Source organism: Coloeus monedula (genome assembly GCF_965178545.1).
Source record: "Coloeus monedula genome assembly, chromosome: 16".
NCBI lineage: Eukaryota > Metazoa > Chordata > Aves > Passeriformes > Corvidae > Coloeus > Coloeus monedula.
In genome coordinates, this window is record NC_138796.1 from 4,879,176 (window position 1) to 4,895,710 (window position 16,535).

Below are 16,535 nucleotides of genomic sequence, written 5' to 3' on the forward strand. Positions count from 1 at the left end.
TGTGACTCTCCACGGCATCAAACTCTGCAGTCAGAAGATCTGATGGAATATCCTCTTGTAAAGTGGCTGCTTCATGCTTCAAGAGCCCTGCTTACTGCACCATACATCACAGCTTCTTTGGCTCAACAATGACATGGGAATTATACAAAATTGGGTGCAGAGCAATTAAAATCGATCAAAACGCTTTAGCTGACACTGAAAATCAAAGCCTAAAGCTCAGGCACCAGAGCTGTTCTTCCCCCTCCTGCCTCACATCACGGTGATGTGCCTGGCTCCCTCTCATGAGTTTTGACTACTGGAGTCTGACCTTCTGCACACATATAAGCTCATTTACGTGAGCAGCTTTATAACACCAGGGAGATTGCTTAGATGAGGGAAGTTTTGCAAGGAGTATTCTTGGAAAGTGAAGTAACTCTCATTCTGACTACAGCAAATTATTATTCCCTTTGTGGAAAGAGAGCTCTCAGAATTTAATATAAAATTTTCAATGCTCTGTGGACTTCAGAATTATTGTATAGAATTTCATGGTGAGAGTACACCTGATATAGGATGATGCAGACCCCTTTGATATATTCTATAGAAAGAATCTTAAAACGTATTTTCAATTTACTGGTCTAGTGCTTGCCATTACATTTGAACAGACTTCCAGCATAAGAGGAAGGCAAATCTCTTACTCTCTGTAAATTGTTTTTCCACAGGAACAGTTGACAAGGTGCCGCCACTTCGTTCTCTTTAGGAAAGGAGGCAATGCAGCCAAAGCCATTATAAATTCCCTTCACTGGCTCAAAACACTCCAGCAACAACATGATTCAATTCTCTGCCCTCACATCGATGCCAAGCCTCAGACAAAGTCACGTATCCTCAGCACAGCCTGAGCCCAGCTTGGGGGGAACATTAGCAGCATTTTAGGAGGCACTGGTACTTCCATTCCAATGAAGCCTTAAAGACAGGTTTCATGTCTCCCACAGCACCCATTATGCAAAGACCCCAGAACAGTTTTATAGCACCAGTCATGGAGGTGAAAAAAGAAGAAATAGGAAGGGCTGCACCTGGCAGAAAGAAACAAGGACTCTTCCAAACATGGTGTAGGAACTCACCTTGGTGAGGAGCACCACACGTTTCTGCAGCCGCCTGACCAGCGCTTCCTGGTGCTCTCGTTTCTTCTTCTCATCCAAGAGCTGGCTCTGAACACGCAGGACTTCTTCCTGTAGCTGCTGCCGGACCTTCTCCAGCATTCGGGCACTGAGAAAGATAAGAGAGACCTGTGAGTGCTGCCTCTCAATCATCAGAGAGATCAGGAAAGCCTCAGAGGAGAAGCATCACCATGACACAGCACCCAGGGTCACTCTCATCTTACGGCTGCGCCACTGGAAACCAGGTAGCTGCATTATCAGCTGTTGTCAGAAAAAGATGTGAGAGAAGAAGAACCACCCCAGGGACAGCCTTGTTGTGCAGCACAAGACAATTACTGGAACCTCACATGTACGAAGCATTTAAATAATTGCATATCTGTTTCTAAAATCAATCCATTTGCCTTTGAGAACGTGCCTTGTTTTCAACAAACAACGCACGATCTTGGGTTCTACTGAATCTTTTCATTTTTTTTCTAACAAAGTAGAAGAAAAAGTAGGTTTAATATGATCTATTTTGACTGACAGATAGTACTCAGCAAGTAATTACAGCCACCACCTGCACATTGCTCTTGCCAGCAACCTATGTTGGAAAAGAAATGTCTTCTGAGGCCAGGTGATTAGCACTTCCTTTGAGATGTAGACATGATTCTCAATTAAATCAGTATAGCCTGGGCCATCTTCTTCTCAGTTCTCTGTGCAGCATGCTGTGGCGATGCACAATTATCTGCGTGCTCCTGGAGAAGCTCTCCACATGTGCCCTTCAGCCCTCAGACTGCTGCTGGGACAGTGGTGGGCAGCTGCTCCAAGGCTCACATCAAGCAGCTCATCACACATCAACTGCTGGCAAAGCACTTGATCAATAACAAAATAAAAGTGAAATCACTCCTGTGATTGCTAAGAGTCAGTTCATTATTTAAATATGACGAGTTTATCCGAGACTGCACTAAGTATTTAATGAGTGAGCAAGACATGAAATAAAAGTATTGCACACAAGTCAAAAACCCTCAAGCAAGCGAGACAGATCAAACCCAACATGTCCAGCTTAGTCAGGAACAGAAGAACTTTGTTTCTCTAATGCTAGAAACAACACTGGAAAATTTATGAGTGCTTCTAAGGGGTCTTATTCATCATTATAATTGAAAGAAAATAAATAAAAATGCTTTTAAATGAAATAGCACTATTGTTAAGGTACTGTTTAGATAGATCCAAAAGGGAATACTTCAAGAACACTTCTAGCATAAATCAAGTACAACCTGGGCTGCCAGGTCACCAAATTGTATTTCTTGGGAAATGTGTGTAGGAATTCACAAGAATTCCAAAGCAGCCGTCTCCCTGCCTCAAAATCCTTCTCGTTGAAAAAAGTATTTCTTTTAAAGCACTGGATGAATTAGAAACCTGTTTAAAGCTCCAGTTCAATTTCGAACCATTCACAGACCAATTTAATAATTGGGAACTGTGAAATAGTCTCTTCATTGCTGTATTCAGGTGGGAAGGTTCTTCACAGGGGCTTCACATCTGCATTTGAAACTCGATAATTGCATTGCCAGGGCACCAGCACTTCCTTGGATCTGTTTTAATTAATCAGTTAAGAGGGGTACCTGTGCCAAGAGTAACATCTCTGGTGATGGAACATGCCTGTGGGTCAGCCTGTCAAGCTTGCAGCAGGTCAGTTCTTGAAACAGGGCAGAAAGGACGGGTAAGACCTGGTAACCTCAATTCCTGCCTTAAGACTCATTGCAGTTTGTTCAACAATATTCCTTTTTATGCATAGGGTAAATATAAGTACACAATCCTCATTAACTGTGATATATGTGTTACAACAATTAAAACAAGACTACAGAAACCTTAGTGCAAATATTTTTTGCTTTATCAAAGAACGTTTGTCCTGATTAGAGTCAGAACAAAATAAAAAAATGCAAACATAAGATTCATTACTATGAAACAGCCAAAATCTCACATTTGATTATTGCAGAACATTTTGATAAGGCAATGGAGAAATCTTTTTTCTTAATCTCCCAATACTGTGTATTATTTCTATGAATGTTGAGTGGACCGACAAATGATGATTGATTTGGCATTCACCAAGAAAAATGAGATATGTGCTAGGCTTCCTTCCCAAAATAATGAAAAATATTTGAGCTTCGCATCTCATGGAGAGCACAGACATTCAGCCACACACAAAACTCTCAAACTAGGTTGGAAAACAACTGTTTTAAAACATGAGAGAGGTTGAGCAGAGACAAATGGGCAATTTCCTCAGCCACTGCATGGAAATAACACCTTCATCTGTTTATATTTCAGCCTCAGTACAAATTTGATGTTAATGTACCTAAAATTCAAATGCCAGAGATGTCTCTGAAAGCAGGGACAATCCTCAAATTCCCTGAACTGACTGTTACCATAGGTTTCCTTGCTATGGGAGGCGTGAAATTCAACTCCCTCACAACTCTCCACACCATGCCAAAGTACATTATTGAGATCCTTTCTTCCTCTCTCAGGACAGATTGATAATTCTTCCAGAAACTGCACCAAATACAATATGAACTGCCTCTATAAGGAAAAATCCAAAAGGAAAGCCCTATTTCTTATTGACACAAAACAGGATTTGAAAGTAGGTGCTGAGAAGCAAAAGCCTTTAAAGCCAGACTTGTGCACTCTTCTTCCACCCTGATGACACCTATGGCTTTTCAGAAGTAATTGCTCACTCAATATGAGCATTAAAAAATAAAATAAAAGAGGCACAAAGTTCTCCATTCAACATAAGCTTGAAGAAGTGGCATTTTAAAAAATCTTTGCAAGTTCAAAGTAAACCTTTTAAGCCTTAAAGAGAAAAAGTCATTTCTGTTTATCAGCCTATTAATGTTCCTTGTTCCACATCCCAGTGAATGAGATGCCAACATCTTTCTGTTCTGAGCTGTTGAGATTCTTCATATTTTGCTCTTCCCTTCTGTAATCCACTTTAATGCAATCTTAATGATAAAACTTCATTTTCCAGAATATTCTTTGAAAGACTGAGAACAATGAGGGCACACAGTGAATACTGAAGCTATAAGATACATTTTAATAATCTCCTTCAAAAATGACAAAAGCAGCCGACAGCTTTCCACCCCCAACCCACCCAGTGATCCATAAAACATTATTTTAATCATTCCATCCTTTCAGTAGCCAAGTTACCACCTCAGAGTTACAAAAAAACTGTAACAGGGAAAGCAAACAGGATGCCAGAACCAGTCTGTGTATGAACCTGAGAGGAAAACAAGAGGTCCACAGCGACAATTAGAAGAGCAACACTGTCTGGGTCATGTTGTAGCTCAGGAGAAGATGAGACATGTGTACCTACCAGGGCCAACTGTCAGGAAGGAGATCACTTCAAAGAGAAAAGCAGAGTGTGATGGGAAGAACACTGAGGGAGCACAGAGGGAAAACATTGCCATTGCACAGAAAAGAGAAATGCGCTGCAGCGATCAACATCCTTGTGCCAGAGCCCAAAAAAAAGGGTTAATCCAGAAGCTAATGAGGCAAAAAGAAGCAAGGGAAATTGTTTTGTAGCAAGACATTTGGATGAAGGAACACCCATTCCTGAAACTTGACAACTCACAGGCATCTCAATGAATCCACACGTACACACATCAACCACATTGGAAACTGATAAACAGAGGGCTGAACAAAAATCTTATTTTTCATCCCACTTCCTCCCCCACAGGTTTTCTGAGCAAACACAAAGGCATAAGCCAAAACAGGGTAACTCCAGCATGTCTTTTACTGCCCACTGGATAGCAGCAGGACATCCCTGCCTGTGCCCTCCCTCACGGATTCTTCCAACCTCCAATTTCTGACACAGACAACTTCCCCCCTCAGCCTCTGCCTAACCTGCCTTGGCACCATCCAGGATGGGAATTAAAACGGAAAAACAGAAGGGAGAAAGTGAAAACAGTCTGACTTAAATAGGGACAGGACACAAGAAAGAAAAGGAAGAAAAGGTGAGGCTTGGCAAAACAGAAAAATATCCATCGTATGTTAAAAAGGGAAAAAAATATCTATTACAAAATGTTACTGAAAAGACTGATTGGAGCTCTGAGAACACAGCTGCAGAATGGAGCTGCCTAAACTGGTTTAACATTTATGGCAGGTAAGCTAGAAAAGCAACCATCAGGAAGGAGGAGAGGACTTTAGTGCTACAAGTCAGAGGTTCGGGTGCTAACTTTTAGTACAGTAAGATTGGCATCTCTTTCTGCTTCCTTTTGTCTTCACAGACAGATCTCTGGGTATAGGGAAGCAGTAGCACCCACCCCTGCCCAAAATCTTGCCCTGCTACAGGGGCTGTGGGAGTTGTGGGGGCCAACAGGTCTCTGTGTTATCTATTTGCTCACTACATTCAGAAAGAGAAATCATACAAAATATTAACATCTTTAGTAGAAGTTCACAGGGGCTATATTTTATTTAAAGCTTTAACTGTGCCTCACAGAGAGCCAGATGAAATACTGCTACACAAAATACTGCATGAAACCTTCTACAGAGAGTTGGTGGGAAAACAAGCTTTCTTCTTGCTATTTATTTCTCCCAAGTCTTCAGCAAACTTTCTCTTGGTTCACACCTTGTATTTTCTCAAAGATCTTTTGTATAACTCATCAGCATCAGGCTTCCATAAATCAAAAATCATTCAAAAGTAAACAGATCATACATCACATTGCTGCTCGATGTACAAGGAAGACTGGAATCATACTGAATTCATAATGAGGGAACAACATAAAGAGAATTATTTTGCTAGTGTGGCCAGATGAAATGGCTAAGAAGCAGACAGACATTTGGAGCTTTATTGGTACACTGACAATGTTTTATCTGTGAGACAGTATTTAATTTTACTCCCTAACCAGCAGCGTAACTATCAGGCTCAGAAACGCAGCTCCACCAAAGTGAACAGTTAGAGGAAAGAAATAACACACATTTTCTGCCCCAGCCCCAGTACAATGGCCATAATTGACTGGCAGGAGTTAAGATTTACTAAAAGAAATTCACATCAGGCACCCTGTGCTTCCTTTCATTACAGGGCCACCACGCTGCAGCACACAGGGCTCTGCTGACGGCAGCGAGCCAAAGGAGCCAAGCCCAGGCACGCTGCCAAAATGCACAGGCCAGGGTGGCTCTACCTGAACGGACACTTAATCAGCCACTCAGTGAGAGAGTCACTGTCACAGTTCTAAACATGCCTTCCACATCACCATCAGGATGAGAATGAAAGCAGTGTCTTAACACAAGAGGAACATCCATGGTTTGTTTTGGTTTTATGTGGAAACATCAATAGTTTCAACATCCATCACTGAATTCTGGAATGTAAAATATTTCAAGGGGGAGATAACTACAGGCATAAATGTCCTTTTTCTAAGCCTCTAAACCTCAAGTGTTCATAAGGCCAAAGCTTCTACTAAAGGCATGTATTTGGCAAATAAAACTTTTACTGGTATTTAAAAACCACTGAGCCCACACTGCTGGCTGTGCACTTACTACACTTGAAAATGCTGCTGCCTTCAGTACAACTGGCTACAGGAACAATTAAGCTGCTGGTTGAATAAACAAAGGGATTGATATTAGCTTATGTAGACAAATCTTTAAGGGCCTCTGGTATGTGCAGATGCTCATGTCTCTTCTTCTGAATCAACAACAAGTCAGGCATCAGTTACACCCTGAGCAAATGGATTCCCTTTGCAGTGCTTGGAGAGAAGCAAATACTAAATGTTCTTAATAAAATGCAAGTAATTAAAAAGCTGGGGTTAAAACCAAGAGTCCTCTATGATGATTAGCACAGCATATAACCAGTACAGCATGTGTCATCTCTCCCTGCATCATTTCCATGTGGCATTTGGCATTATGGAGGATGGACTATTTTAAAAGGGCATTCACTGAAAAGGATTTTCCACTCCCATTCTGAGACAAGAACAAGTTTAAAGTGTCTTTCCTACACTGCAGAGAACAGGATGCCCACAGATGCCCTCTGACCACAGGCTGATCCACCAAACCAAGCCAAGTTGTTCACTGAACTGTTCAAAAGGCATTACAGGGAGTTGGGAAGGGAGCATCTCCACTCCATTATTTCATTAGGAGTTCTGCTCATTTGGTCCCCTTTGCAGCTCCTAGTTTGGGTTCTCCTAACAACCCTGGCTAGTGAGGAAGGTCAGCCTGTGGACGATGCTGCCAGTAAGGGAACATGTGGAGCTTCAGCACCAAAAGATGCCAAATGTCTGCTCCCTTCCCCATCACTCCTCACCCAGCTCTGAGCATCCAGCACAAGGGAGTAAAATACTGGAGAAAAGGAACTGTCATAGGAGAGAGGAAAACAAACAAACAAGCCCCCCAAAAACAACCCCAAGGAAGAATTTTGAAGGGAAACCTTTTCTCCAGCCAGGATCCAAGCAACCTCTCTGCAGCTGGCTTAATTTACATCATCTAATTCAAATTCTAAATGCTTCAAAGTGTTATTACACTTTTTTCTTTGAAAACAAAAATGACAACAACTGAAACAAAACTCTGAATGAGAAAATCCAAAGACTGAAATAATTACTAATCAAAACAGAGGCCTCTACACGGGCTGGTGAAGTCACTGGCCAGCTCTACCCAGTAATTTCTCTTCGTGTCGGCTCTGATGAGTTTTATATTTCTAACATTTCATCAATTTGAATCACTAAATTCAATTTGCATTCACAGATAAACAGAGAAGGAATAATAAATACTCTCGTCTGACCTTGAAGTGTGACACAGAAAATTGCCCTCGATGATTTCATTTCAGTCTGAACCAGAATGAATAATGCAGTTGGCCCCACCAGTTACCAATCTATAATCACACTGGTGGGCTGGAGGAACTCATGGCTGCGCCCAAATATGATGAAGAAAGTCAAAACTTCTCACTTTTTTTGGTACTAATCTGTTTTCTGCTGCTCCCTCACTAAAGGGATTAAGCCCCTACCTCTGTCCTTCCCCACAGCTCAGCCCCAAATACACATCCCAAGGATTTCAGTTTGTTGCACAGTCACAGGTGAAGGCATTGCACGGTTTTCTCAACCCAGTCCAGTACTATGAACTTTAAAAAGTGCACATAATAACTCTTCTCCCTCCCAGTAAGCTGTCAAGCCACTGGGCCAACTCTCCAACACAGCCACACCACACAAGCAACTGGTTAACATGAACACCACGTGTGGCTAAGAATATTTCCAGTTTGTGTTATACATTCCAACCAACACTTATCAAGAGAGCAGGAAAGTCATCTGGGAATAGCATGAGAGCTGAGGAGCTCTAAAGAATAAAGAACTGATAAAGAGGAGTGAAAAAAAGGAAAATTTGCCTGAAGTGGTGAAAGAAATGAGTAGGAGAATGGTCGTGCTGAACCAACTTGTCAGCAAACAAATCTGCTGAAATTCTAGGCTCTTGACAGTTAGATAATGGCTTATCTTAATAAAATAAGAAGGGTCAAAGTGTTTAGATGAGAAAAACAAAACATTAAACCCTCCACTGCAATATAGCAAGTGAGTCCTCACAGACTGGTGACTCATTACAGCTTTGTGAAGGTTCTGCGGATCTGTTTCAAATTACCTTTTCCAGTGAGACCTCATTTCCAATGTGCATTACAGTACTCCACAGTGAAATGAGGACTGAAATGAGGATTGTATATTACTGCTCAGTCACTTTTTTTTCCTTTTAATATCTGAATCTAAGACTACCTGAACAAATTTACAGAAACACAATTATCTAAAATATTTTTTGCACAACAATTCAGTGATGGACCCCCACCATAACTCTCACTAAAATCCAAAGCTACGGCTCAGCATTTCAGCATCAGGCTTTTGACAGTGGAAACCCCTCCAGGTTATGTGATGAAAACTTGTCTCAGTTTCCACTAGAGACTCAGAAGAGAATTTGTAGTGGTACTTGTTGACAACAAATAAACCCAAACAATTAAGTGCTACCCCCCAGCATTTACCCATGGGGACACTGGCACAGATAAAAGCAAAGGAATGACTGCAAAGTCACTCAGCTATCTGTGACAAGCACTCTGCCAGACTGCTGCTCTTGGCTTTTCTTTCTCACAAGCACCAATTTAACTCCATCTCATATCTGCCTCCCACCTGCTTTGACTCAGCTTATGTCAAAGCAGTCTACCAGGATCCAAGCCATATTAAGCAGAGAGTTGTAACAGACCTGCTAATCCTTAAATCCACAATATGGATGCATACTAAGTCTGCAAAGATCTTAAAAATTCCATGACCAAGTAACCTGACCTGTAACCATGGATTTTCCAAGTGCCACCATATCTTTGGTCACCAACACCATGACATGCAAGTGTAGGATCTTTCCTACCATGTTCTAACAACAAATCAGGATTCACTGCTAACTGCATCTGTTTTCTGCAAGATCTCTGCCTCATTTGCTGCAGAATTTGGAAGATTAATGAAGCACAGAAATTGCTTGAAGAGAATCGTCTCACATTAAGGCAACTGAAAGTCTCCCAAAAAATTCTGGTTCCAGTTGTTGCCTCTGCCAGAGTTCCTGGTGATACCATGACCTTTTTAAAGCAGTCCTTGGTGCTCAGTCATTGGACAGCCCTTGGTGTTGAGCTGGGCACTCACACTGCTGCAGAAATCAGTAGCAGCTACTCAGGCCATATGAAGCCTTGGGTAACTGTTTTGAAAGAACATGTTCTAAATATTCCATATACTCCAAAAATAAGGCTACACTTTCTCCTTGGCTTACATCTGGTATAACAGGACCAGCAAAAGAAATACCTAATAAATTATTAAATTTCTCTGTAGAAAAGCATGAATAGCTGCTCATTAAGTCAACATAATGTGCCATCTCTGCCAAGTGAAACAAGAATGCTGCATGCTATAGGAAACCAGACTAAGGAGGTGTCTGGTGACTTGAATTTGGCATTTCCCACCCCCTGAGAGCTTCACTTTGCAACCCTGATCTTGTCTTTCAAGTACCTATTTTCCTCATGGGGAAAATAGTACTTAAAAATATTTTCTAAAAGGAAAAAAAAAAAAAACAAACCCAAAACATAAAAGCAAAAATACATATCTAAGAACAAGAATGAGGCAAAACAGTAGAGTTAGCTGAAACTGTCCTTATCTTCCTCTAATTTTTATCCCCAAAATTAGCTCAAAGAACCCATAAACCAGCACAAGGCAAGGGGAATAAAGCTGTCACCATGGAAGGAGAACTGCCAGAACTACTGCGTTTACAGTCCTGTTACATCAATTCTTCTGCATCAATATTTTTAAGTGTTTAATAAAACAATACTACATTCAGTGCAATCTTTTTGTCATGAATACTTATAGAGAAACCAGTTAGGTGGACATGTAAATAGCAGCAGTTTCAGGTTTCAAAATCACTAGATGAGCAGACAAGTCAAATCCCTTGTTTTGTGGTAAAGCTGTGACAACAAATGAATTTAAAGACATGGCAACCAAGTAATTTTGGTTTTGTATCACTCATGAAAGAAATGCTCTGGTCAATGTAATTTGGTGTCAGCCAGCTGGCATCACAAATCACACATGAACCAGCTCCATGTTGGAGGGGTAGGATGATAGTCCTGGGTTCAACAGGTGTAGGGAGAAGTTTCTGCCCTCAGCACTGAGGCACCATAATTCATCACTGTCTTGGTTTAACCCCAGCAGAGCATGACATCATATGGTCTGGAATATCATAGAATGATTTGGGTTACAAGGAATCTTAAAGATCCTGTCATTCCAACCTCCCTGCCATCAGCAGGGACACTTTCCACTAGACCGGGTTGTCAGAACCCCCTCCAGCCTGGCTTGAACACTTCCAGGGATAGGGTAACTGTGCAGAGACACTTGGCAAGGCTGATTTATCTGTCACTGTCAAAAATTGTTCTTACCATGGCACTTTATTTAAAGCAAAGCACGACAAGACAATGCCACTGATGTGTTTATTTCTGCAAACTCCTTTAGGAAGGAAAGAAGAAAACCTTCAATGAGAGTTCAGGCAGGCCAGCAAAACAAATTGACAAGAAGTTGGCAAGACCAAAAGTAAAACCCCAAGGCAGTAAGTGGGAGACAGCTCGCTCTCTCTGGAGCTGCCCATCAGCACAATTAGAGCTGGCCAACCCCAGCCCACGTCCCCCATGCTCAATAGAGGCACTTTGGCAGCCAATTGATGGGCTGTGCTCAGCACATCCTTCGATTGCCACCTGTCTTCCCTCATCATCTCCCCTGCTGCCTCCATTGTACCTGATTAATGCAGCCCATTCTTCCTGGTTATTTCCTTATCGATCCAGCATCTCCTGCATGGGAAAAGGCGTCAATGCAGTTAAGGGCAGGCACCTGCTCAGAGACCTGAGAGGGAGATTTGTTCCCACTGGATAATAAGAATCGCTGGTTAAAGGATGTTTTAGGTATTGGCAATGTCATAAAATGTTCCTTGCATCCTACTTCAGTGGAGCTGACAAACTCTCCACTCGCTGTCACTGGACTAATGAGGAAAGAAGCACTTCTAAAGAGCTTTGGGTACTTTTGCATTGCAAAGTGAAAAGGAGAAAGTAAGATATTTCAATGATGTTCGTTCCAAAGCCCCATAAAGAGGAAAGAAAAAAGGGAATGTTTCTGCACAATCACTGTATCAAGCAAGCAGCTCACTTATTAATCTCTCCTTCCTCCACATTCACTAGCTCGGGGGCTTGAAAAGTTGACACTTGACTTGAAAAATGCCAACTCTAAGCAGTTTATTTCCTCTTGAACTTTAAGAGCTGACTGAGACAGAAATGACCTTTAAAAAGGCAGGGTTAGTTCTTGTATGAATTGATAGAAGGATTCTTTGCTTACACAGCACAGCAAGGTACTGAGCAAATCTCCTATACAAACTCCCCTCTCTCACCAGAGGCGAGAACAACACCGTGTTCCATCAGCCACAGGATCCACAGAACTGGAGGACGTGGGACCTGTGACCCAGCTTGTCTGCAACAAGAGAGGAAGAGCCTGATACAACCATAAATCGATGACCTTATACATGCCCCGGACGAAGACTACACCAATAGTCACACCCTGGAGACACCCCATCTTCCATCACAAGGAAGCAGTGCAGACACAACCAGAATTAAGCAGAGACACCAGCTTGTACCTAAATCCCACCACCAGTTCCAACCACAGAACAGCCAGAGTCCTGCTGGGACACACAGCAAGATACCAGGACTGCTATTTTGGGACATCTCCCTGGTGGTTGTGAGTTTGTTTACATCAATCTTTACTGAAGCTGCTGAAAAAGAAACCAATCACTACATGGCTTATTAATGGTCTTTGATGAAAGGCAGCTTGAAAATGCAAATCAATACCCAACAATAACTACTAACAATACTTGCTGCCACACCAGCAGCCAGAAATGTAACTAGGCAGAATATTCTTGTCTGAGGTCCACCACAAAATTAATACCACCAGATGTCCAAAGAAAGGCAATTGAAGGATTTTGTGGCAGCAGGGGACAACCTAGGAGTTCTGATAAAGGAAATTCACAAAGCAAATATCTGGGATGTTAACAGGGATGGGAATACACTGGGGACAAGTAAGTTTAATTTGCCTGTGTGCAAATAAAGACACTTACTGGTACAGTATTTGAAGATACAAAGTGCCCTGCTGACGGGCATGACACCTGCACATTAAACTAAGATATCCAAATGATATTTCTTTTATCCAGAAAGTGTAAGAGTATTCAGCTGTTTCTCACTCTGTAAGGAAGGCAAGTGTAGCGATTTTGGTAACAGCAAAATATTAATGCAGAAGGTGAGCAAACTTTCCGCTGCCAGGCAGAGAAACGCCTGAGAGGCAGGGTTGAAATCCTGCCTCCTCCTTTTATTTTTAAATTTATTTTATTTCTAGCCTTGATCTTCATCTACTACTAAACCATGCTGACTCCAAGCAGTAAAGGACTGATGGAGTTCAGAAATCTCCAGTGAAGTATGAAGTATCACTTTGCCATCAGCAGCAATGAAATGCTTCCAATCTACCATCAGCCCACTTAAGCAGAAGCAGACATCTTATAAAGAGAACCCCACGGCCATTCTGAGCAGGGTTTTCTTTTTCTCTGGAAGGGAAATACACATCAAACTCAGCAAGGCAGACAGAAGAAGTCAAGCCTTATATAGCCTAGGTTAACTTATTAATAATGAATCACTGTTGTCATTATTCCTAAAGGTTAGTATCAGGCACTTTGGCAGGGGGAGAGGAGGTGGGGAGGGGTGTTTTGCTCCCCGGTGCAACTGGAGGCATGACAGGGAACCACGGCCTCAGTGGGATATTGAGTGGAAACTCTCAGATAAGAGCTTGGCATCTCACTGCTGGTAGAGACTTAGCAAATTCCTGCTCCTGAAATATATATATACAGTTATATGTACAGTGTATAAATGCATATATATAGAGAGAGAGAACACAGTACTTATCAATGCATATTAAAGAAGAATATCTGGACTGGTTTATCCTATGTAGCACTGCAAGGGTTGCAAGCATTAATTTTTTATATATTTTTAAATACTGTCTGGCCTCTCTGATGGGGCTTTTCCTATGTGTGTAATCACAGGAGGTCTTGGAAAAACCTGTTTACTTCTGCAATCCATTAGAGAGACTCCCACTTCCAAAGTTACTGCACAATCACTTCTTTTAACAGTCAATTTAACAGTGTTTAGCCTCCAACTGCTGCACTCACACACAGAATGCTGTTTTGGGGGCTCTGACTCTTGTGCATAAAAAGACTTCTTAACTTCTTTAGGGCAATATGAAAAGATAGATTTATACTGTAGGTGTATAACTGCTGCGAAACAGATTTGCCCAACTGTAATACACATCAAACAACATTAGAAAACAGTAACTGCCATCTGATTTACATGAGATGTACTTTGAGACTTGTAACTTTTGCCTGAAGGTTTTAATTAAAGCAATTCATGTCCCAGGGCACTTTTCTCGTAGTAAAGTGTCTTCCCCATTCAGCTGCTTCAAGGACTCTGCTCTCTGTGCTTTGGCACCATCTAATCACTCCCATGGGAACAAACAGTAACACGAATGCAGATCAGAAAAACAGCTTTAAATGAAGCAAGAAAGATGAAGAACTAAATGTAAAAGAAGAAACAATTTTGTACCCTGTATTCAAGAGTCTGTTAGATCTCTGGAATGACAACAAAAGGGGGAAGAAGGCGTTGGTCTGACTAAAATCTGAGACTCCTGAGTTCTGTCACTGCTTTCTGAAACACTCCCAATATGTGTGTTCCCAGATCTAACTTCCAGCAGGGATCATCTTCAGTCAGAGAATTCTTCTGTCTTTGCTACTCTTTTGAAAGAAGAAAGCAGTGATCAAGAATCCATGTTTGGCAGCTCTTCCCTTCGTCATTTAATTCACTCTGAGGCAGGAGAATTTACAAGTCACAGCCACTTTGGTTACTCCAGGTATTTCAGCAGAAATGTACCCAGTGGCCCAGAAGAAAAGGTGGGATTTTTCCCCAGATTTCATTCAATAGTACAGAAAACAAAGTTTACTGAAGGATGAAGAAACGTCAACATGCAAGACCCAATAAATTATCTTACTAGTAGGTTGTGTAAGTCAGCTTTTAGCAGCATAAGGCAAAGCTAAGCAAGGCTTTTGCTGAAAATGAGGAACCCACAGTTCCCATAAGGACTTTGACTCGAATACTGCAATAACACACCACTGGAGTATTAGTCTAGGTGCATTCATTAACATAAAGCAGTGCAAAAAAAATTTGCAATTGTTGAAATTCTTGTCAATTTTGCACAAATACCTTAAGCAAATCCTCTCACCAAATGCATCAACAAGTGAGGGGAAAAAAAAGGTTTTTTTCTAAACAGTTTAAAATGGAATTCAAGCAGAAAACTGATAATTTTATTGCAAATTCACAAGAAGCTTGTAAGAATACAGAAAATATCTCATTCCATCAACAGCAACAATGCCACCCTTGAATGGCAGCAGAGTTCCTCGTGGGTTGACTGTCATTTGGTGATGCTTTGCACAGAGCAGCTGTACCAGCTACAAGTGATGTTCCAAACCAAAGAATGTTTACAGGGGCTCCTTTGTATGCAGGTGTCAGCCAGCAACAGCCAGCAAGTGCTTCCCAGGCTAAATTCCTACAGATGCATGAGGTTATATAGAAAAGATAACTAGCACAGCAACTCTGTAGGGCCTTTATTCTTTAATCTTTTAATTAACAAAAAACCCCAAGAAAATAGAAACAATAATTTAAAAAACCCAAGCAAGGAAGACAACAGAAAACAACAGGAGAGTATAGTAAAGAAACACACAAAATCATCAGGATTTTACAGAAGTTATTTTGTGCACATACACTGGCTGAACTGACAGACTGCTAACCTGGGAGAGGTTTTTCTTTGATGTTGTGGCTGTTCAAAGGTATTCTCAAACTGAACAAAAACAGTAAACAACAAAACCTGAAATCTGTTAAAGTAGCCAAATATTCTCTACTGTAGAGGATCATGCTTTAATGGCATGCATGCCCAAAAGAGTAAATATTTTCTGATCTTCAGCTAATTTTATGACGCACTTAGTATCTCAAAATGAGTCTGTATTGACAAGTCTACTTGGAATCACTTAAATCAATCGAACAGTCAATCAATTTTAGTTGAATTCATTAATCTATTTAGAGATAATTGATTCCATAGCTCCAACTATTAGATGCTGATAGCATTTCTATACTTAACAACCTGCGAATGATTTGAAAATCCATAAGCCATAATTACTTATGACAAACTTCATACAGGACTATTTTAAAACTCTAATCTGGCTGATTTTGCTGATCCTTCTCTAGTTCTAGACAACAATAACCAATTCATTCCAAGGCTGTTCATGTTCTCATTTTCAGAACCATGGTGTTCCAATATTTGTGTTTCTATTAAGGCAGGACAGTCTAGGGAAATGACTATTTTAATAGTGCTATAAAAAAAATGTACAGAAACATTTCTATCGATTAAAGAATCCTTTTAAAAAGAATTAATGTTTGTATTTTACCAGTAGTGCTTTACAGAATAAAACCAATTTCACAAGTTCATCTTTCTTTTTTTCAATTGGATTTGTGAAATAGTTCATCCACTTGAGGTGCTGCATATGGGATAAAAGCATTGGAATTAAAGAGAATGAAGGCACAATCCAGCATTTACATTGCATTGAACTTTCAAGCCACCACTGTTAACTACAGCACAGAGAACCCTTACAAAGATTACGTGGGCAAGTGAGTATTTCTAAACCAGATGAGAAACCTCTATTTGGTTTTCTACCACCATCAACCACAGAACAAAGGCTGAGCAAAAAGATACTGTCTGTCAGCTCCTCAGAATGTTGGGGTTTTTTTTAAGGCTGAATTAAAGTATTAAACTGAAATATAAGATT

General features: G+C 40.9%; 1 protein-coding gene across 1 annotated transcript in view; it reads right to left on the bottom strand.

Annotated features, from left to right (window-relative positions):
• The window catches only part of MAD1L1 (mitotic arrest deficient 1 like 1), a 348,417-nt gene that overhangs the window by 244,845 nt on the left and 87,037 nt on the right, over positions 1–16,535 (bottom strand). The window contains exon 11 of the mRNA XM_082292272.1: positions 1,098–1,242. Coding sequence (XP_082148398.1) covers positions 1,098–1,242 — 145 coding nt within the window. The remainder of the gene's footprint in view (positions 1–1,097; positions 1,243–16,535) is intronic.